We start from the raw sequence: 23,818 nt of genomic DNA, 5'->3' as shown, positions 1-23,818 counted from the left end.
AGCTATGTTCAGAGGTTGACCTAGCCAACACGATCCCTCAAAATGTTTGCTCTTGGTCATTTTCTTCAATGTCAAGTTGACAGTCAACATTAACTGTCACAACATCTTACTGATGCCGACTCATTTCCCAGCTTCCCTCTTTTTTGGAGCCTATCTCGCATTTTAATTCTTCTCCCACTTTGTCATTTATTTATTTTCTAAAATACTAGTCCTCCTTCTGCATCCCATCAGGTTCTCAGTGAGATCAATAGGGGTGTCAGTAGTTAACTTTTAAAACTGACTTTTACTAGTATAAACTCAATTTCATCACCTCTTCATCTCCACTTAATATCAATAAAACAAATATCGTGATATTTTGGATTCTGAAGTGTCTAGCATACTATTCTATCTCAAAGAAAGTTGCTCTGGAATTATTCTACCCTTTTTTTTTTTTTTTTTGGTTTTTCGAGACAGGGTTTCCCTGTAGTTTCTAGAGCCTGTCCTGGATCTAGCTCTTGTAGACCAGGCTGGTCTCGAACTCAGAGATCCGCCTGCCTCTGCCTCCCGAGTGCTGGGATTAAAGGCGTGCGCCACCACCGCCCGGCTTCTACCCTTTCTTTTATTGCTCTCATTTATTGAACAAATATTTATCAAAAAGAACAGCAGGTAACGATACCATGCTGAAACTGCCCTTGTACGGCGCAGAACAAATTCTTATGGTTCCCATGTGAATATTACAGCCTGGTAAAAACAGAGACTCTATTTGCTAGCAATAGACTGTGATAGTGTAAAACAATGGGGACTAGTACAATATACAGAATCTTTAGCATAAGATGATGTAAGGGAAAAGCGCGTCTGAGTTAGGAACATCTGTTACAGGAGGTGTGAGAGCCTTCACATGAGCACTGGCAACCAAACTTGGCTCTTCTGGAAGAACAGCAAGTCCCTTAACCACTGAGTTATCTCTCCAGCAAGTTTAAGTTATTTTTAATTCAATGATTATTTTTATTTTTATCAGTTATACACACCCATGTGTAAAGAAAAAACAATTTAAAAAATTAAAAAGGTGCCATTGAAATACATTAAACCCTTCCTGTGTGGCTCCCAACATCTAACCATAATCCCCAAAGCAACGTCTTCCATGTCTAGTGATTTTATCCCATTAAATAATGTACCTGTTTTCTTTGTTCAACAGCGATAGAGGTGATATGTTGTCTTTCGGTAAGAATTCAGCCCCACAAACATCTTCTCAAGTTTCCTTTGATTTCAAGTTACAAGATAATTTCAAATTAATAGTATAAAATGGAAATGTCCATTATTAATGGAGATATTAATCATAGCATATTATTATATAGCTGAATCCAATTCCATTTCAGTTCTTGTACATTTTTTAAGTTTTCTTATTTAAAAAACTGCATTTTTAAAAAATCTTCTTTGTGGTATTGTACTCAGTGATCCTTCTTTCTATACAGAGGTCTCAGACCTAATAAAATTGCTCTAAGCATTTCCATCCCAACCAATTCTCAGGTCTCTGCCATGCCTCCCCCCCCCTTCTTGCCTCCTCACAGCCAGGTGTACTCAAAACTCACCAGGACCTATGGAGCGTTTTGAGTTATTGTATACATGTAGTCTCGGCACTGCCCATTGTTTCTCTATGACTGGCCTCCCTGACAGCCTAAATCTAATGTGTTTCTCTCCCTTTATTCATTATAGGATTCCTAGGTTGGAGATAAAATAATTTTCCCTTTACATTTTGAAGGCTTTGTTCAACTGAAGTAGCAATCTTTAGTTTCTTTTCAAATGCCTGATATGAATGTGGTTTTATATGTAGCATGTTCACTGCAAAGCTCTGAGCATCTATTTGTATTTGATGTCAGCCCGTTTCTGAAATAAGAATTGCATTCCTTTAATCTGGAGCTTAATGCATGCCCTTTAGCTCTTAATAAATGTATGTGCGTCAAATATAATATTTATAAAACTTCAACATATATTACATAGATAGCACATAAGTATGTAGCTATATACATGTTATTGTTAAATATGCAAACAGCATGTGACTTTTAACCTTAACATATGCATGTTAATAGCTCTTCTTTTGAAAATAGGAATATCTATTGTTCCATTTCAGTTCTATAAAATAATATACTTTCTGCCCAGGAAAATCAACTGGCTACTTACTGTAGTACATTTCTAGACTCTATTCCATTCCATTATCTCTGTCCATAAATCATCAAATTAATATTTACCAATAGAGTCAGTCTTTAAATAAGTCACACAGTCTTCCTTTTCAAAATTCTTTGAAAAAACTGAGGTCCTTTTTTATTTCCAAAAAAATCTGCCCAATTTGCCAATATTTATAACAAGAAACAAACAAAAAACAAAAAGGAAAAACCCTGCCTGGATGCTCACTGAGACTTCATGAATAGGCAGGCTTGACATTAGGAGAACTAATATCCTTTAAAAATTCTTAATGTATTTTTATGTTTGGGTGTCTTGTCTGCAGGTATGTCTATGCAGCACTTCTGGAACCCACAGACTAGAAGAGGTGCTATATATGGTTTTGAACCACCAGGTGGGTGCTGGAGATTGAACCCAGATCTTCTAGAAGAGCGATGGGTGCTCATAACCGCTGAGATGTTGCTCCAGTTCCCACCAATTAATATCAGAGCAGTAGATGTTTTCAAACATTATCATACTCTATCTCCTTATTTACGTGGAGTGTGTGTGTGTGTGTGTGTGTGTGTGTGTGTGTGTGTGTGTGTGTGTGTGAGAGAGAGAGAGGGGGGGGGTTGGATCCTATGCAAATGGAGTATAGATGGTTGTAAGCTGCCTGACGTGGGTTCTGGGACCCAAACTTACATATTGTACAGAGCAGCAAATTCTCTGAGCCATCTCTGCAGTCCCATGCTTCAGAATTAAGTGTCCTTTCTTATGCATGCTTACTTAAATGTATCTTCAAGTATTTCATAAATTTTGGATGTTATAATAAACGGCAATCCATTCTAAATTCAAGTTGCCAATTGTCCATTCCTATCACATATATGAACACACCTGATGTTTTCTTAGTATTGTTAAGCAGAAAGCTGATTTATCATTTACACCGCAGCATAGCTGGCTGCCGTGTGTGGGTTGAGTGTTAGGAAAACATTTGTTAAACTGTACAAAACTGCTGTAAATTAGGAGGAGTAAAGTCAGAATATCTACTGTAGAATGTGATGGCTGTAGTTTAAAATTTTTGAAATTCGCTAGGAGTGTGGATCTTAAGTGTTCTAACCAGAAAAAAAAAAAAACAACAACATAGACTTCTGAGCAATGCGAAATAGCTTAAAGTTAGTGATTCAACAATGTGCACACATATCAGAGCAGCTTTTTGTTCATGTTAAATAGCTTTTATCTTTTAAAATAATTAGCTTTTAGGAAAAATGAACATGGCATATTGGCCTTAAATTTTGGACAGAATCAATGAATACTTCTCACATTTTAGTACATTCCTTGGCACTGCTATGACAGCTGATGACTGCTATCACCAACACTTCAGGCCAATTTACTGGTGTGCTTCGACCCTTTAACTCTCTGTCTGTTTTCTCTCCTCCCCTCCCATTACTACACTGAAGAGACCTCAGATGATGTTGATGGAGCTGGGAGAAACAGTTTTCTTGTGTCTCATGATCAGGTGTATTTTTTTGTTTGTTTGTTTGTTTGTTTTGCTTTTAGCATGATACCAGCAGAAGGTTATGCATGCCCAACCTTCATTTCAAGAAATTTCTTTCTATTCTGTTGCTGGAAACTTTTATTTTGCTTTAACATTGCATTATGACAAACTTCCTTTTTGAAACTATAAAGATAATTATATGGTCTGCATTGCCGAGTTAACTGGAAAAATTCTATTAATGAATTAGTAGTAATGTTAAACCAACTTAAAAACCCTCGTAATAAATCCCACCCAGCTGTGATATGTTGTCTTTTCTATTCTAGACTCAACTTGTTGAAGTTTTAATAGAAGGATTCTGCATTTGTGTTCACCAGCATTGCTGCCGCATAACCTTCGGCCTTTGTCATTCCTGTGATTTGGTAACAGGTGAAGCTGAACTCACAGAATTCAGCTACAAATTCGACCCTCTTTTCTCTCTGGAAGAGTTTGTTTCTCTGATGCTTTCCCTCCACTGTGCTTCTTTAAATAATTAAGAACTTAGTTGACATCAAGTGGGGTTTTTGGTTTGGAACAGTTTTATATTCCTGTTTCAGTTCCCCGAGTAAATAAAGGTTAGCCTAAGTATCTGTTTCTTCATGAGTGAGGTTTGACAAATTCCTTGAAATGCAGGAATTATGTCACCAGCTTGAATGTACCGATATCAAATTCTTTATGCTGGTTCTGTATTATGCTTGCATCCAGTGCATCTAGGACTTACACAGAAATCTTATTTTCATTCCTGAGTTTGATCAGATGTGCGTTCCCTCTTTAATGTTGATTGATCTCAGCTCTTTTGAAAATTGTCCCTTTCACCAAACCAGCTTTTGTATTCATCAGTTTTTCTCTCCTTCTTTCTGGTTTATGTATTTTGTCTTGGTCTTTATTTCCTTTCTTAATATACATTTGGTTTGAACGCGTTCTTTTCATAATGTCTAAGAGAAGTGGAGAAGGAGCTGAGCGTTTTCTTTGTGTTAATACAGGCATTAATGGCACTCCTTTCCTTCTTGGCGCTTCTGTTCTCAGCATCTCCATACTTCCTCTCCATCCCTGAGCACACAATATAGATTTATGTATCGATTTTATTAACTTTCCCTGCTAAATCCAGCATTTCAGTCATTTTGGGATCTGGATTTATATAATCATTATTCTAATTATGGACTTTTTTGCCCTCCCATGTCTATCAAATTATAATGGGAAGCTGGATATTGTGAATTTTGTGCTAATGGATTTTAGATTTTGTTGCCTTTCTTTACAATGTTGTAGACATGTTCCCATATTCATCTACACTGCTTAGAGTCAATTTGGTCCTTTTGAGGTTCACTGTTGTCTAAGGAAGGCCCAGCGCACACAGAAAGGGCCAGGTGAGACTCATTCAGATTACTACTAGAAGGTCTCTCTACTTTGATTGGTGAGAATTAATCATTCCTAACCTTCCATAAACTCTAAAAGTATTTTTGTTGTTTTCCCAGTGTTGGGAAAACTGATCACCTTTTAGCCTAAATGTCAACCACAAACTTAATGTCACTTTCTGGACAGTTTCCTAAGCTCAGATCCCTGCCTCTGTGTTCAGCTCAACTGCCTGGTACTAGCAGGATTGTCTGGCTGAGATGTTGTAGGAAAATTGCCTCCAGAAAGTCAGCTGGAGCAATTTACAGTACTTGACAGCTTTGCTGTTCGTCACTCAGGCATCGACGTCCTGCACAGCCTACTGTTATATGGAAAATTCGGTTAATAGACCTTGCGGTATTCTAGATGATTGCAGGGGGAAGGCAAATCTGGCCCCAACATTCGCCATGGTTGGAAGCAAAAGTTGCATTTTTTAACTGACAAATACTGAGAAGACATGCAAATAGATACCAAGAAGTCAGGCTAATTTTGCAAATTTTAGTACCAATGCAATTCAGGTAATTGGCACCAAGTTTCTCATGAATGTAATTCCAAGAAGATAAGTCGTGACACTAAGATTTGTACAGAGGAAACAATATGTACAATATGTGCAGAGGAAACAATATGGCCAGCATTTATAACTACTCCGAAAGATATCGTCACTCTTTCCTTCAACATACCTTACTTCTAGTCAAAAATCATATCAAAACATACAACCAGCTTGATCAGTAAGAGCTGGAAGTTCAAACTCTTGACCTGAGAAATTGATAGGAAACTGAAGATTCAGCAAAGTGAAATAAAGCAAACATTTGAATTGGCTTGCCGTTTAACAGTGCTTCCCTGTGTATCTTGGTAAGGACAAAATAATTACCTGTTCCTGCATATTGGATTCCCCTTAACCCTGCATAACTTAAGAGCAAGCCAGAGACCCACGAAATCTTCTGAAGTAGGAATGTTGATGGTAAATTCAAAGCCAACCAAGTCTTGTTCATTTATATTTTCTTGAAATAGGCCAGTTCAACAGTTTTTCTAATGAATGTATAAAACAAATTACAATATAGTAATTCACTGATAAATTTCTTTTCCTTTATGCAGATGTGTAACTATGTCTACACAGGTAGAAACACACACACAAAAACCACATCTAGTATGCAGAAATTACATTTATCATTTCAAGATGGACACATTCATCAAAAACACATTAATTACATTTTATACTCATGTTCCTTTAACAAAACTGAATATATCCACTTATGAATACATTTAGGAGTTGCAGTATTAAGAGACTTTAATATGATTTTATTTGATAATTGCTTGCAGATTTATAAATTAGCCCAAAGAAAGATTATTACTAACATGGTACAAATGACATTTAATTTTTTTCTGTCTTTATCTTTAAGTTACATTTTGAATTAGTGGTTTGCTATATTGTATAGATTCTACTCTTAAACAACTTTAAGTTTCTTGTGCGTACATGTGTTGCTTGTGTGTGTGTGCAGTATTTGAGAGTGTGCAGGTGTATTGGTCCATGCATGTCCATGTGGAGGACTAAGTTTCTATGCCTGGTGTCTGCTTCTATTGTTCTCCACCTTATTTACTCATTTGCTTGTTTATTTGAGACAGAGTCCCTCAGTGAACCTGAGGCTGCCTGTTTTCATCATTTGTAGCTGTCAGTGAGCCCCTGGATTCTGCCCATCTCTGTAGTCACTCTCAAAGACCAGATTCCCGGCTGTCCATGCCTCTATGCAAAGCTTTTAAGTAGATGTGGAAGATCTGAACTCATTTTCCCCTGCTTGTGCAGCTAACACTGAACACACTGACCCATCTCCCTGGCCCCACTTTTAAGGTTTTGAGTTTGGAATGCTACAATAGATGGAAAGATGCCTTTACAAGTTTACACTCACTCGAGCAGTCTATGAAACAGGCATTTTCCTACACTGCCACTGACGACGGAATGCTGCTATTAAAATAGCAAAATTTCCACTAAGGAGCTAAATCTATTTCCCAACATTATAGTAAGGGACATTGGAGTGTAAAGCTGTTACTTAGGAAGTCCATATGAAACATTCTGTTACAGAGGTAGACAATAATATCTACCCCTGCAAGAGACGATGTAATCTACTTGCTCAGTTTTCAATGGCATTTATCACACTCCATTTATTCAATGAGAAAGTATTTGTAGAGTTTGGCTTCACCCATTGTTTTAGTGTAAAGGGAGTCTCTGTACAAATCAATACGGAATAGCAATGTGGTGGTTTCAGTCCAGGTGATTCCTAGGTCTAAAGTTGTACCCACAAAGGAATACAGTCACATTTCTATGTCCTGGTTCTATACAGTAACGGCATGAAAACATTGCTTCTTTTCTGAGTTGACATAGTATAATAAAGTTGTAAATGGCTCTTAGGTAGTTAGGATACAACTCAGTAGAACCTGATTATGTAATAAACTGTTATTATTTATATTAGCCTGAAAAAGATACAAAAGCAGGACACTAAGTAAACCAAAAAAGTTCAGAAACTTTTATGCTGAACAGTATACATTGCTTTTCTTTTTTCTTGTACTCACGAAAGTAAACAATAAAGAATTTTAGCCATTTATATGCTATTTTTTAAATTATTCAGTTCCTTGCCTATTTATCAATTAAGTCTCAGTGCTATAACTTTCCCATCAACTTAACCTCTGTGTATATAATTACTAGTCCCTCTTTGACCCATTTTCTAATAAATGTCTAACAAACATCTTTTGAGATTGAGGGTTTTTACTTTCATGTGGTCAAAAGCTTGATGTTTTTTCCATCTGTGATTTATTTTTTCTGGTACAATCTGTAAAATATTGCCTGACACAGAATGCTTTAGAAATGCTCATATCTTTCTCCTTAACAAATCCTAAACCTTACAAGTATTGATGACTTCAGATGTTTCTGAATAAAATGATTAAGTGGGAAGGGAACATTTTTGAAAGGAAGCAGGTCTGTACCTGAAGAGCAAGCTTTTCCCCCAGAGAGTCCTGTTATATTAAATCATGTCAGCACAATTAGGTGTCAGGCAAAAATTATCACTAATAATTTTCCAGTCTCCAGGAAGTTTACTAGTGTGGTTGGGAGTTGGGGAAAAAATGTGAAATGTTTCAGTGGGTATTTTTAAATTAGGTCGATTCACAATACAGTGTGTGTGTGTGTGTGTGTGTGTGTGTGTGTGTGTGAGAGAGAGAGAGAGAGAGAGAGAGAGAGAGAGAGAGAAAGGATTTTTTTAAAGTATGTTTAAAGTCTTTATAACATGACAAGAAAGTAGAGGAATAAAATTATTTAACCCAATGATTCTCCCAACTACTGTAAACATACTTTTCTCTTTTAGCAACTACTAATTTCCCTAATAAATAGATGTGTCTTTGCAGATGTTCTGTGGAGTTATCTTATAATGGACAGCCCAGAATGCTGTCACTGATGCATTGTATATTTTCTATGTAGGTTCTGGTGAAATGTGAGGACTAGCTTCCCTCACAACTCCACCAATATGCATTAGGGAGCTATTAATATGATCGATGACAAGGCAGACATTGCCACCATGTTTTTCAAAAAGCTAACTACTTCTTATCTTCCCAACATTTCCATTTAGAATAAGGCTAATAACATTGACTTTGGAACTCAGTTAAAAACCTTACAAAAGACAATTTCCCCAGGGGAAATCATACCAAAAATACAGGTGGTGTTTGAACCAGCAATATGATTCGTAGGTGGAGCGGTTGTCCAGCATGCCTGAAACCCTGGGTCCAATTTTCAGCACCACCAAACAGAACCACAGAGACCAAGAAAACAAGAACAGAGCAACAACACAAACTAGGAAATAAAACAACTCTCAAACTGGCCTTTGAAACCAAACAAATCACAGACTTCTGGAAGATTAATAACTTATCTGTGTTTTGTCCACTATGAAGAAGAATGAACATGATTTAATGAAAATAGACTCATGTAAGATTATTTTCAGAAAAGTTCAAATGTTTTATATTTAATTTGTATATCGCTTTGTTTAAGTGACAATTTTCCCCAGGTTCCTTGAGCTGAATGCCTCAATTAGGAAGCCTGAATGAACTGAAATGCAGACCGCCAAGTACTCTGAGAAGCAGGCTACCTGCACTCTTCTTTACTACACAAAATGTTCTGTTTCCTGATTATGTTTTATTTCACAATGAAATAATTACTTAAGTAATAACCAGATAACTTTAGATATCTCAATTGTTACAGCTGTTTAAAACACATACACAGAATTGTCAAATTATTCTACTATTGCTAAACATAAAGAGCTCAGAGGAATGCCCACATTTTCTTTGTAGTAAATGTATAAATTGACTCTCTGATTGATGAAGGAGAGAAAAGGAGCAAGAGAAACTGCAACAGTATAGAAAAGATTAACACAGCAAGGAGGGGTGATACTAAAATCTAAGAAACAAGGAGATAGATCTGATCCTTTTTATTATTATCTATATATTAAACATTCATTGAAGGAACAAAGAAGTAAGCCAGCCAATTAGAAACTTTCTAGACTCAAACAAATGGATAACCCAATAACATAAACTCTCTCTTTGATATATTTTCTATTTTTCTTCATGTGGGCACAGTGTATGCTTAGAAACTAGGGCCCAACTTCAGGTGTTGCTTCTTAGGAGCCATCTACTGTGTTTTGAAGCAGGATCTCCCACTGAGAACCAGGATTCACTGATCAGGATAGTGTGACAGGCCAGTGAGTCCCAGGGATCTTCCTGCTTCTGCTTCTCCGTGTTGAAATTAGCAGTCCATGCTACCATGCCTAGCTTTTCCTGTGGGCTCTAGAACATCTCAGCTCTATATCAACTGAGCTGTATCCATGGCCTGTGGAATTTCTCTTCGTGAACTGTTCTTTTGCATCTCACTTTGCAGTGCTATACTAATCGGCACAACAAGTAAGCAACAGAGTTGGAAAACACAGATGTCTAAAGAGAATTTATCTGGAAGCAGGAAGATGCTTCATTTAAGTCATTATAAGTGTGTGTGTGTGTGTGTGTGTGTGTATACACATTCAAAATCTAGTCTCAATACAGATGATGTATGAATCCTAGGTTAATTTAGATGAGGCAACAGTTGAATCTAGCATGCAACATTTCTCTAAGAAACTTCTAAAAATACATATGGGAAAGACAACATATAATAATATTGATGCAAATGATGTAATATATTAGAGGGCAATGACTGTTAGGCTATAGAATAAGAGTTATCATTCATTGAACATCAACAACATGATATGTGTATTAAGTTTCTCATATGCAGTTAAAATTTGTTCTTATTTATTATGTTTACTGATTATTGTTTTTGTCTTATTTATTATGTTTACTGTTATCTCATTATTATATAAGTTTCACTCTTGTTCTTACTTATTTTATCTTAAATTTGTCTGGAAAAGTTCCTAGCACCTAGATGGCCAAGAAATTCATATTCAATGAACAAATTTGATTTCATTATTATAGCTTTTGGGTTTTCCTACATTATAGCAAAGATTTCCCTGCTTTCTGGTGGTGAGCAAAAGGCATGAGTTCCACTGAATTTGACAATGAAAGGTATCTAAATCCCTGGACAGTCAACAAACTCCAAGAGTATTAAGTGATGCTAAAAATGAATTAAAACAAATTAGTATTTCCTTCCACGGAAGTATTTTTGTTTGCTTGTTTTTTAAGATAAAATAGCAAGGACTCTAAGAGTCTCTCCATGCAACACTCAACAAGCAATCACTTTTTGATAAGCATTCTGCCCCACACATCATGTTCCTGATGGATCTTACACTAAGAAGGGAAGATGAGCAGTGTGGGGACACAGAAACCACAGATTCGGACCCATTCTTTTAAGAACTCAAGTAGAGGCAGCAAAGTGCAGAGCACCAAGGAGAAGGCTTTACCACGACTGCTGTGAAGCCACTGCTTTCAGTGGAATATGACAATGACGCTCACAGGAATGAAAACGTAATCATGCCAAGAACTAGGGGAAAACTGGAGGTAGCGACTTCTAGGCACACCACAAAATGAACAGGTAGGAAAGAGAAAAGGAATCTAAAATGAAAAATTCAAAGAAAGTAGAAAAATGGTGTAAATTTAGACAGGAACTTTGGGCAGAATTTCCAATGGCTATCTATGGAGCTTGGCTTTATTTCAAGGATAATGGAAAGCCATGCAAAGATTTTGAACAGAGAGGTTATGTGACTGATATTCATTTTTACTTTATTATTTTATTTATTTTCTTGAGGCAAGAACTCTTGTAGCCCAGGTTGGCTGCAAATTTCCTATGTAGGTTGACAACAGCCTTGAACTCCTGAGCCTTCATAAGCCTGGTTTCCAGGAACTGGGATCACAGTTCTGGGAGACAAGACACCCAGCTTAAACTGATTTAAAAACTAATATTCTGGTGGTTGTATGAAGAATAGACTGGAGAGTAGAGGCACAGACTCAGAAAGCACAGGCTTCAGGGGAGGACAATTGAGCCTGGTTTCTCCTAAGTACCTTAGATGTGTGTAAAATGTGCACTCAGAGATTTTATCATACTAGAGCATAATTGTTTGAAAGTACTCTCCAAAAGGTAATCTATTCTATTGTGAGGTTTAATTTATTATCAACAACTTCATGGTTCATCTCCATTATGGTAGATGATTTTTAAGAACATGGTATAACACTTCAGTTTCATTAGGCTACAGTTTATGAAGTCTCAGCTAAATAATGCACTGTTGGCCAAATGAAACAGAAGGAGAAATGAGGTAGAAGCATATTTCTTAAAGGAAAGGGTAATACTACATTTAAATATAATGTATATGATAAGTAATAATACATGTTCAGGTACAATTTGATTTCTTTCAATTTAATTTTCCTTTTTGTAAAATAAAACCCTAAAGATGAGGCTTGCCGTAAAAATAAGAACCCATGAAACACTGACTATGACAAATCCTTTCAAAGAACAAATAGCTATAACATTCTAGTAAACAGGGCTGAGATATAGCTCAGTAGCAGAGCACCTGTTGAATAAGGTCCAGGCTCTGGGTTGAATCCTAACCATAAAAGGTGTGTGTGTCGGGGTGGGCAGTGGGAGGTAAGGGGGAGAATGAGACTGGAAAATATGTCCACCTGCTCCTGATAGCCACTCATCTTAAACTTTCCAGTAAGAATATTTGTCCAAACAAGTCCATCGATTTATTCCACTAATGGGCTGAAAAATGAGTGTAACCAAATCTCTTTATTTGAGATGCCAGGTTTAGTACATCTGAACCCTATGAATGTATTATTATCATCACACTGTAATTTATAGGGATACCACTGATTCATGATTTATACCATAAATAAAATGCTGGTCACATTCTAAACATTTGAATGGTGATAGTGAAAGCTACGCTGTATTTTTATTTGCTTGATTTTTCTGCCATAAAAGTCTTCTTTTGAGATTTGCAAGACATGACTGGCTACAGATGAAGAGGGTTCTTTGACAACTATGGTTCAAGTGGGGAGCATAAAGAATGGAGGTTAGGTCACAAAAATCAATCAATCAAACAATCAATCAAAAATCCCAAACAGTCTCCTGCTACAGTGCTTCATAAGGAGTTGAGGCTGATGTGGACCCTGCCTACTTCTGTTCAGATCATACCTAAAGACTCAGTGTTACAAGGAATTGTGAACTGGCACCAAGATAAGGTTAAGCATGTCCATGCCTACATCCACAGAAGCTCAGAATTGCTCACAAACCCTGGGATGAGATCGATGTCTGCAGAATGCTCACAGCAGTGAGAAAGGGGTCCATGGCTCCTGCTGCTTTCCTTAGAGCTCCTGAGCCCAGAGAAAGGAAGGGAGGAAAAGGTCCAAGTTTGATATACTAGATGTGCTTACACTAAAACAAAATGAAAATAGTTTCATGAGGTGAAAATATACCACAGAAGAAACCTCTCCTCAATAATTTTTTTTCTAGAAATGGATAGGAAGTTCAAAGAAGAAGCACTACCTGTATGAGACAAGGTTGCATACGCTGATAAAGTTATGATTTGTTTCATATAGAGAACGTATGAAGAGAAGCAGATAGGTAATGGTTATATGCCAGATTGTCATGCAAGCTGGTATGACTCAAAGTGACTTTAATCTGGTGGTCACAGCCTTCAGTAAGACAACAACAGTTGAATCGCATCCCTCTCTTCAGTGCAGAGGGCACAGAGGCACTGGGCTGCCATTATCAGGGCTGCACGGTGGAATCAGCACTCCTGGCTTGTGCAAGGTATGTGTGCAACTGATACTGCCTGTGTGATTATCAGAGTATCCAGTTCTACCTGCTGCCTCCAGAGAGGAAAGGAGGCTGTGAGGGTGGGGAAAGTTCACACTTGGGAGATAACCTAGAAAATGGGCCAGGAGCTGTGCTAAGATCAATTTAACAGTTTGTTCTCATGGGAAACCAGCAAGACAATTTCTGCCACATTTGCAGTGTATTTTCACCCTTTGCAAGAGTTCGACTAGATTCAGTTTATGAGCTAGCATCATTTAATCTAATGTGACTATGACTGCATTGACCTTTGGATCTACACTCTACAGAAAGAAATCCTGGGGCTGGAACAGAGGTACAAATGGTGAAGTGCCCACTGCAGAAGCATTAGTACCTCCCCTCAGATCCCCAACACCCATGTAGTAAGCCAGGAATGGCAGTACATATCTGTAAACGCAGTGCTGGAGACTGGTATGGTGGCGGAGACAAGTGGTTCCCTGGAAGAAGCTGGCTAGGCGGTTTAGCCTAATCAGTGATCCCCGGTGCCACTTAGTATTTATATGTACACACACACACAAACACACACACACACACACACACACACACACACACACACGTATGCGCAGGTGCGAAAAAGATAGCGAACTATGGTTGATACAGTCAACACATTGTTTCATATGAGATTTATAACTACAGCAATTGACATTGTATCCTTAGAATATAGACAAATGTTGCCCCTTTCAATTAAAGACAGATAATATTTCTGAATTTTTAAACATTTTAAGTAAGTGAAAAAGGCCATCTGTTCTACAAAACTCTCTGAGGAAACCATGCCTATACCACTAAAATCCCCATGGATCCCTTTACCATCCCAACATAGGAAAATGTGCAAATATATTCAAAGGAAGAATAAGTCAATAGATTTAACTCCATGGGGAATTCTAATAATAAAGGTGTAATTACATAACTTGTATCAATTAGATAGTTTTTACAAGGCAAAGTAGTGACTTTTCAACAATTATGGCATTATTTGCTTTTTAAAAAATCAATACTGAAACATATATAAGCATCTGATGATTCTAAACTATTCTTTCGTGTGTGTGGATAACACATAGCCCTTGAAATTACAAGGACATGGGTAATCAAGACAGTTCTTAGAAAAATTTAAAAATGTACAATAGGGAGAAAGATGTTTTAACAGATGGGCATTTATGTGACACATCTGGTCTGGTTCCCTTTTATAGGACAAAATTGCTTTAAACTGACAATTAGACATAAATAACACACTTCTTGAGCTAAAAATGTCAAATATTGAAGGCCATAAAGCATTGTTTAAACAAAAAACAACATTTTTAGAGTGTTCAGAAATAAGTTTATTATTTCTTCGGAACACAGGCCTATTCGCCGTGAGTCATGGAACTTCAACTCTGGAAGGCCCTCCAATTGCTCTAGTCAGGGTTACGATGCAGATATATAATACTAAGTGGTTTTCCAAAACATTTAAGTGATATATATGGAGAGAATCTATGCCAAACAGTTATTTGCGTGAATGACATTATTTCACTCATAATTGAATGGAAAGTGTTCCCACAGACAGATTTTATTATTAAAATGAGGATCGAAGCCTTGAATTAGAGTAATGCCTGAACCGACCTGCTTCTCAATTTCTTGTTCACATATACATGTGAAAAGTAACTCACTGTCTGACCTAAGGGCACATTAAAGAGTATTTGGCTTTATTTAGATTTCACTAAACAGTAACGAGACTTCCTTACAGAAACGGTTTCCTTTTCAAATGCTTTTAACTGTTGCCATTGTTTTAGCAATCTCTTTCACAGGAATCAAAATCGATCACCAGTCCATGGCTAATGCTACTTTCTAAATTTTACTTTACCTGAAACAGTGCTCTGCCTACCCTTATTATAGCACCATGTGCACACACGGTAACCACGAAGAACAGAGTAGGGCTTTGGATCACCTAAGCTGAAGTCATAGACAGTAGACAGCTGCCATGTGGTACTTGGGACTGAACCTGGGTCCTCTGCAGGAACAGCCAGTGCTCTTAAGCCCTGAACCATCTCCCTGTTGGTGACACTAAATTTTTGATACGACATAAAAAACAAATGACCTTGTGAGAGAATTTTTATTATTTTTCCTTCACCTTACATCTAATAAAATATGTTCTGTAGACACTAAAATAGTTACATACTTAGAATTTATTTTGAAATTTCTTTCTGCATTTTCCTTTCCTTTTTGGCTGTTTTTATTTATTTATATTTTAGTTAAGAGTATGCGTGTGTCTATGTGTGGTTATGTGTACATGAATGTTAAAGTATTAACTATAAAATACATATACAATTCTAGTTCCTATGATATTTTGAAAAATTAAGAGGGTTGTTAGGTGTTTTTATTTAATAAAGGTCAAGGGATTAACTACAATACTATTTCCATAGAGTACTGTCTGTGATAAAATAACTAAGGACAAAATATAAAATATGTAATATACCATTCAATATCTAGAAAAGAGTTTATAATCATTTCTAAATTAAAAATGTAAAAACAAAAGTAACATAAAATGTTTTTGAAGCAGTAGTGCTGACTCCCTGACTTGACACAAAACCACATCAATATTATATTACACTATATATGACATAGCATATATACATACACACATAGTGTACATGTGTACTATATATATGTAGTGTGCATAGTATACATGTGTGCTACATATGTGCATATATAAGTATATGGTACATTCTGTACTGTATAGGTATACAGTGTATATAGCATATGTGTACCATTTATCGGTATAGAGTGTATATGTACACATATATGGTGTATATAAAGAGATGATTATAAGGTAACTCTAGATTTCAGGAGAACAAGAGTTTAAATCTGTGCCAGCATCTTCAATTCTTTTACAAATTCACATATTATAAATCTGGGACTTATTTTTCAAAGTGTAACTCATCTCTCAATGTGTTTAAAACTCTTCAGTGCTCCTTAGCTCATGCACTGTGGACAACACACGTCAGTTCTTCATTCATCCCTTCCCCCTTTCCCCTTCATACTCTTTTTCTTTTGTTAAAATGAAACTGTGTGTATGGGTGTTCTGCCTGCTACACGGGGTTCCGAATCTAGCTTCTGAGGGTACTTACTGCATGAATACGGTGTGTAGACGTACGCAGGCAGAACACCCACACACACAGTTTCATTTTAACAAAAGAGAAAGAGTATTTAATAATTTAAAATTTTTAAATTTTAATATTTAAAATAAACTGGAAAAGCTAAAAAACAAATAAGCAACAACAACAACAAAGTCTGGAACCTCTTTTCCACTTGGTCACAGGCTGGGAGGTTCACGCAGCACCCTTAGCATAGCTGACAGCAGCCCAGGAAGACTGTAAAGACGAATGCAACACCTTGACAAAGTGACACAGCTAACTTGCAGCAACCTCATTCCTAAGCCCAAGTGCCCGACTCACTGTCTAATAGGGCATGTGCATGCTCCCCGGCTTCTCCCTCCCTCCCTCCCTCCTTTTCCCGTAAATAGTAACTTTAAGAGCATTTTAATGGGCAGTTGCGTGGACCACATGGCAGCAAAGGGGACAGGGTTTGGAATTTGATTGCCTTGGTTTGAGCCCTCTCTCTGCCTCAGCCTCCTCCCTGCATGACAGGAATAACAGCAAGAAGTTCTCTTAGTCAAACTCCCATCACTACCTCTCTGTCTTCTCTGTAGGCACACTGAGGAGGAACCTGAATCTCACTGGGGAAATATAGCTCAATGGATAATGCACTTGCTGTACAACATCAGGACCAGAGACCCTAGAATCCAAAAAGACTGGCTTGGCAGTGCACTTTAAAAATCCCAAGTGAAATGCAGGCAGACTGGCGAGCCAATTGCCTGGCCGAGCACGTGAGGCTCTGAAGAATAGAAGAGAGACCCTGTCTCAAACAAGGTAGAAGATGAGGGTCAAGCCCTGAGGCTCTTATCTCACGTCTACATGTCTGGCAAGTCATGAGTACCACCGCACTACCATGCCCTTGTGCCTCAGCACACACAAAAAGAGTTACATATGACTATAGGCCAGCCTATCCATGTGAGCCATATCTGTAAATACGATCATATAAATCACTCATATATTCAATTTTCAATAATTACAAAAAAGAGATTTCTATTAAAATGCATTTTACCACTATGGAAAGATTCAATAAAGATGACCTGATAAAAATAATGCTTAAGAATGGTGGGCAAAGACAATCATAAAATTATTGAAAACACATCAAAAACTGAACAGAGGTCTGATTGCTTCTCGAAGCTGTCTAAATTTTTGAAAACTGAAAAAACAATGTAATTATAGATGATGCTTTAAGGGTGTGATTTAGGTTAGAAAATTAAAAATTAAACCTAAGTTCCTACCTGAAAAAAGGGGGTGTGTCTTTATACCTAATGACACAACGTTAAACATACTTATGTTTAATGCAAAGACTTTCTTATTAAAAACATTTTCTGTTACCAGACTTGCCGCTGTGAGAAAACAGAGTTTGCATTGATTACGTAATCCATGGAAAGGACCTCGTACAGTGCTGTGCAGTGTGCCAGCTCATGAATGCTAGGTACTACCTGCAAGTCCTCACTGCTGGGCCGATGCACCTAACCCACGGCTGCTCTGTGTCCTTTAGACGACCCGAGTCCTGCATTGACACGACCCAGCTTATACAGTAATCATAGAAGACATCTAGATATCTGTGTATTCATGGTAGTGCTACTCCATGCATTCCAGACATCTTCTTAAGTGCTTGCTTTCTTAACCTAGAATATTTGTGGCAGGAATATACAATGCTTCCCAATGCTGGCCTATCGCTACCAACTACTCACAGTAATCAACACAAAAATGTTTCAAGTCTACAACACAGAAAGCAGATACGGGGTACTAATATCTGATATGATTATTAAATACAGCAGAACAATGATGGTTGGAACCAGAGAGAAAGGCAGCAAAGTCTTCCTATCCAGAACAATATCCTTAACAGACTTTGATGAAAAGCCACTGTAAAGCACTAATTCTTAAATGCTAGTTAAACGGTTTGGTTTCCATGCTGCTCCTACAGAATGTTAATTTCTATTGCTGCTATAGGCTCCCCTCTCCTCATTTCTGGGGACACTGAGTCACGGTGAGGCACAGGGGCACACAGGAAGGTGAAGAGTCTGTACATTGATGTCACAGGCTGCCAGGGGCTGCTCTCCTCCACTCAAGTCCTTGCTACTTAATTCCAGTGATTCCTTGGTCCCTTGCCTTTCAGACTAGTGGGCAGAGCACCGGAAATAGCTAGCTTCGAAACAGCTCTCTTCTGGTCTCCATGCCTAACCATTCTCTTGTAAACACCTGCCCTTTATTGGTCCCCATTGAGTGCTACCTTCTTTTACTGTTAGGATCCTTAGAGCAGCAAAAGTATGGGTAAAAGAACAGCCTAAGGCTGTCCAGTCAGTCTAAACAGAATTGGATTTTGTTGCCAAGGCTTGAGAAGAGTGACCAAGAGCTGGACCTTGATGGGCCACTCGTTAGGATGGTGTTGTCACTGCCAGCAGCACGGATGAAGTGTGGCACAGGGGAAAGACTGGGAAGCCGTGGCATCTCTATGCTACTACAGGCACAGTCATGGAAGAGAGCGTAAAGCTTCCCTTGTGACTAGGAATTTTAATGGCTGAAGGGACACACAAAATGAAAGGATACAAGGAAAGTCTTAAAGACTCCAGTAAAACAAAGGTGGGGTCTCAGAGAGTTTATCTGCTTTAAGGGGCCCTTGTTTAGCTAAGCCTAGAGCAAATAAGGCCAAAGACCAATCCAAATGGCTGATTTGAGGGGCCCTGGAACTGCACTGCTATAAAAGAGGAGAGACACCGAGACTAGTTCTTCTTCATGGAGCAACAGAGAAGACACAATACATCTACGGGCGCATGAAGATGTTAGTGGCACTATCAGAAAATAGAAAGAGTAGGAATCATGCTATATGCCTAGTAAATTGTTAGAGCAAACTGCTGGTGGGTCTTTGGATGAATGTAGACTTAATCTACCATAACACCAAAATCTAGTGCCATTAATGCTAAACTCGTTACCACAGCCACTCGACTCCACTCCACTCCCCCAGCTACCAGGATTTCATTGTGAAACAGCTCCTGTCACCAGAGATAATCGGAAGCAGAGGGCCTTCTCACTGCAGGAACAACATAATTTACACTCTTCCCTTTCCTCACAATAATAAAGTCTAGAGAAATCTTTATCGTCACCTACATGAGACAAGCTGGACTGCGCGTGACAATGCAGCAGCTGGATTTGGTGACCAGGAAGCAGCAAGCGTCCAAGATGCGTCCTAAGACAAACACTAGAGGACATTGGATAAAATCCCACTAGAGTCCATGGACATTCTTCTCTGGTGAAATATTATAAACCCAGTGGTTGGGCTTGCTGAAACACATCTTCCACGCCTTGTGAAAAATTTCTGTAACTTGCAATCTCACAAAACTTGGCCTCTGAATTTTGGAAGCAGCAGAGGCCACACTGTTGCTTCGACATATGCCCTAAGTAATCTAGACTGGAGTTCTCAGAGGAGTCTGGGGAAAGGGAGGCTGGAATATACACCCATGGTGAAAACTCACCCAGCCCTGGCTTTTAAAGGTCCAGCAACTATAATTATTTCTGGAAAAAAAGATGGCAAAGAGGTACTAAAGGACGTTTTTGTCAGGCAGAGCTCAGAGTGCCAAGCTCTAATGGTTCTGTCATAAATATTTGGACTAATAGCTAGTTTCGATTTAAAAAGCTGCTCTTAATTTACTAGTATATGCTAATTATGCTAACCTAAACCACACTTTATGAACTAGGTATTGTCTGAAAATCATATAACGTAAGAGGGATATAAGAGAATTTCACTGTTGAATGAACTTGGACCAAACAGTTGGAGATACCAAACATGCTTCATGAGCAAGGGGTTCAGATGTCCATGGTAACTGGTACTACACAATCTCTCTTCTTCAACCTCTACCAATGACCTCGTGGTGTGTTATCAATGAACAGCTGATAGAGAAGGAAATGTGGTGGGTCTAGTTTGCAAATGAATTGCATAACACTTGGTGCTGGCTATGACAAGTGTATCTTCAGGACCACTTTAGAGAAGCTAGTTTTGACAGAATGGAAAAGAGATTCCTCTGCAGCCCAGATTTCACCAAGCCATAATGTGCATGGCAGAAGAGACAGCCTGAGGAAATGACACACGGCATGGCCATATGGCCAGCCAAACAAAAGACTGGTGATAGGGGTCTAAGAAGAGTTATTCAGATGTACCCCTCAGAACTGATACAGAATACGATGACTCAGTATCCTACATTAATTTCTTCCTTAAGGAATCCACTGTGGAGAAGGCCCTTAGTAATTTGGGCAGAGTAAAACATCTAAGGACATTAGTCAAAGTGCTTACCTTACCACCCTGGCGTCTGTCTGCTCAATGGACCCGTGTTCAAATGATAATAGACTCAAAGATACTGTGAACTCAGCTACATGTGCTCCCTACCCATCTGTAACTGACTTTGCTACTGTCATTGCTGGGCTCACAATTTTTCAGTTCTGAGTCCCTGTTATTCCCCAAGTGATCAACTAGCAAGTGGAGCCAGGGAGGTTATACTAGGCTCCTTATAACACGGAAAACAGATAAATTGATCCTCATAGGAACTGAAAGATGTTTAAGGAGGATTTACCATTCCTTCCTAGGCTGCTTCCTGAGTGGATTTAACAGAACAGCTTAGCACTTACTATGATATCCCTTGTCACACTGTCTTTAACAAGAAGCTCATTTAATGCAAAGAAATACAGCAAACTCAAACCTACAGACTTCATCCACATTCCTCATGTTCCATCAGCCATTATCAGCTGGCTAAGTGGAGTTAGGTAAAATGGTCTACCACTTGGAAGGCTTTCTGTATGGCTGCCATCAAGGCATGGCTTAGGGTGTTCTGTAGATACAGCACATGAACTAAAGATATCTTTCCCACAGAAAGAGCACATGAATCTGAGAACAAAGAGGTTAAGATGTTTACAATTATTTATGAAGGTGAGGCAAAAAGTCGTATCCATAAACTCTTATGAGGTACACAGACCGTAGTTCAGTGACACTTTAGTGAGTTAGAATATATAGGTAGCTGATGGAAATACCTGCATCTCTTAAAAATATCTCTCAACTTATAATACTTTTCATAATAAAATAATGTCATTGTAATTGATAAATAGGGTGGAATAATTTTCAGAACATACATGAGATGTAAGTAAATGAATTATTTCTGAGTAAGGAAAGTAAATATAGTCTTAGAATATTTGTTTTCATATGCATGTTAATTTAACTTTCATAATTGTCCCAAATTTAATAGTTAATGTTTAAAATTGCTTTCTATAACACACAGCATATTCAAAAATGAAGTTCAGCCTTAAAGATAGAAAGAGAGTGTAAAGAAGGCTAATATGCTCACGCATCCCCTCACATGCCACAGTTTTCTGGATTACAGTCTTTCAATGTACGTGAGAATGTCGCTTTCTCAGATCTCCACATTGCAATGAAAACTTAACATGCCATTATAGACAAAGCATATCCAACTGCTCTGAAAGTGTCTTATTATAATATTCTACCCTTAACTCCTCAGCAATAGCAGTTCATGCTCAAATCAGATGAGAGTCATTCAGATTTCTGGTTATTCTTCCTCATTTATATATTGCTATGCTAGTATTTTCTCAGCACATCAAACACTCTAGATCATTAAATCATTTATGAAGCAGATAAAACATTCATCTCATCCCCAATAAGTGCAGTTGGAAAGCTAGCAAAATAAGCCAAGTTAAATGAAATATAAATTCCTGCAACAGTCAATTTTCAAATGAGTACAGTGCTTTCAAGTTTAAAAAGAACAGTATTTGATTTCCTCACTGCGATCTAAGCCCGAGTCTACTGGACTGTTAAGAAACTCTACAACTTTCATGCTTTCTGGAAACTACAGAAAAAAAAAAAACTGTGACATTTCACTGGGCTCCAATAACCCAGTATTAAACACAATTACTGCTTTGATAATCATAAAACCTGACACTTCATGTTCTAGCTGTGAGAAACTCTTCAGTGGCAGTGTCCTTTTTCATGTCTGTTGATCTTTGAATACTCATGCACATCCTACAAATGCCACCAATAACGTACAGGGCTCTCTAGGCCAAAGCTACATGCTGCTTAGTGTAATGCTGAAACACCTTATTGACTTTAGCTTTGACTTGGTGACACTTACCGGAGTGGGTCCTGAGGTGTCCTGTGAGAGCGTCCCTTCTTCTACAAGCATAGCTACAAAAAGGACATTTGAACGGCTTCTCTCCAGAGTGTAACTTTATGTGTCTCAGAAGGTTGCCCTTCTGGGTGAAAGAAGCTCCGCACTGGTTACAGTGGAAGGGGCGCTCACCTGAAGACAAGAGTGGGAAAGACCAAGCAGGTTATCGTAAGGGAATAGTGTGCCATCCACAGTTAACCAGAAACAATTCCCTAGGCTCACAATGAACATCTTTCATATATACTGCATTTTCACTTTCTCCTGGAAGATGTCTTCTAACATTAACTGCCCAAAGTTCAGGTGAAGTAGACATTTCCTCATTTAATATAAAGTTGGCAAGATTTCTGTCGCTGGTTGAGAGGAGCAATAACAGCATCTACCAGTGGCTGAAGAGCTAGCTCTCATCACTTAACTGACCATTGCCTTCCATAGAGTACTCTAATCCTCACAATCCCATTAATACTTAGGAAGCATCAATTTAAATTTAGGAATGAAGAACCAGAAGTCAACAATGGCAACATATCTGATAATACTGACACTGAGATCAGAACCAAAACAGGCATAAACAACAAAGAAACCTTCAGAGAGCACAAAGGAAGTCTCTGGATAGAGAAGCACTCCTGTTCTCTTGGCCATTAACAATGAAATCTGTGGCAAAATCCCCCGTATACCTGAGAGAATCCAGAGAATATTATATTTCCAGATATTTTCTGCATGCTGTTTTGTGAAAAAAACATTTGTCTAGCAGGAATCCTTTCTCATTGTTCTCTACAGTGAAACTGTCAAAAAGTTATGTAAGTCTTCATTATCAGTTTGTTGTATTACCCTCAACTGGCAGCCACCAATGTAACAGGTAACAAAATTCATACAGGCAAGAAATCGGTAACACTGGCAAGATCAAAAGGATATAGTATTATCAAACCATGAGGAAAATACTCTGACTTCTCATCTGCCTGTGTCTAAGCACAGATGAAAGAAGTGATAAGCGGACATACAAAAATACAGTGAAAAAGCTCATCTGGGAGCTCAGAGTTTAGAGAGAACCAAATGAAACACTTCCTTACAGTTGCCAGGGCCTTTTCTGTATCTGTCACATGACAGGTATGATTTCCATAGCTTTCATAATTTGTACACTGAATTGCCAGGCTCATGTATCTTTAGCTAG

General features: G+C 38.1%; 1 protein-coding gene across 1 annotated transcript in view; it reads right to left on the bottom strand.

The window, feature by feature from the left end:
- Window positions 1–23,818, bottom strand: part of Ikzf2 (IKAROS family zinc finger 2) — a 140,658-nt gene that overhangs the window by 14,046 nt on the left and 102,794 nt on the right. Inside the window, exon 5 of the mRNA XM_038339811.1 lies at window positions 22,618–22,785. Coding sequence (XP_038195739.1) covers window positions 22,618–22,785 — 168 coding nt within the window. The remainder of the gene's footprint in view (window positions 1–22,617; window positions 22,786–23,818) is intronic.

This window comes from Arvicola amphibius, chromosome 8, assembly GCF_903992535.2.
Source record: "Arvicola amphibius chromosome 8, mArvAmp1.2, whole genome shotgun sequence".
In the NCBI taxonomy this organism is placed as follows: Eukaryota; Metazoa; Chordata; class Mammalia; order Rodentia; family Cricetidae; genus Arvicola; species Arvicola amphibius.
Note: the sequence above shows the minus strand (reverse complement) of the source record. Positions and strands in the feature narration are given on the sequence as shown.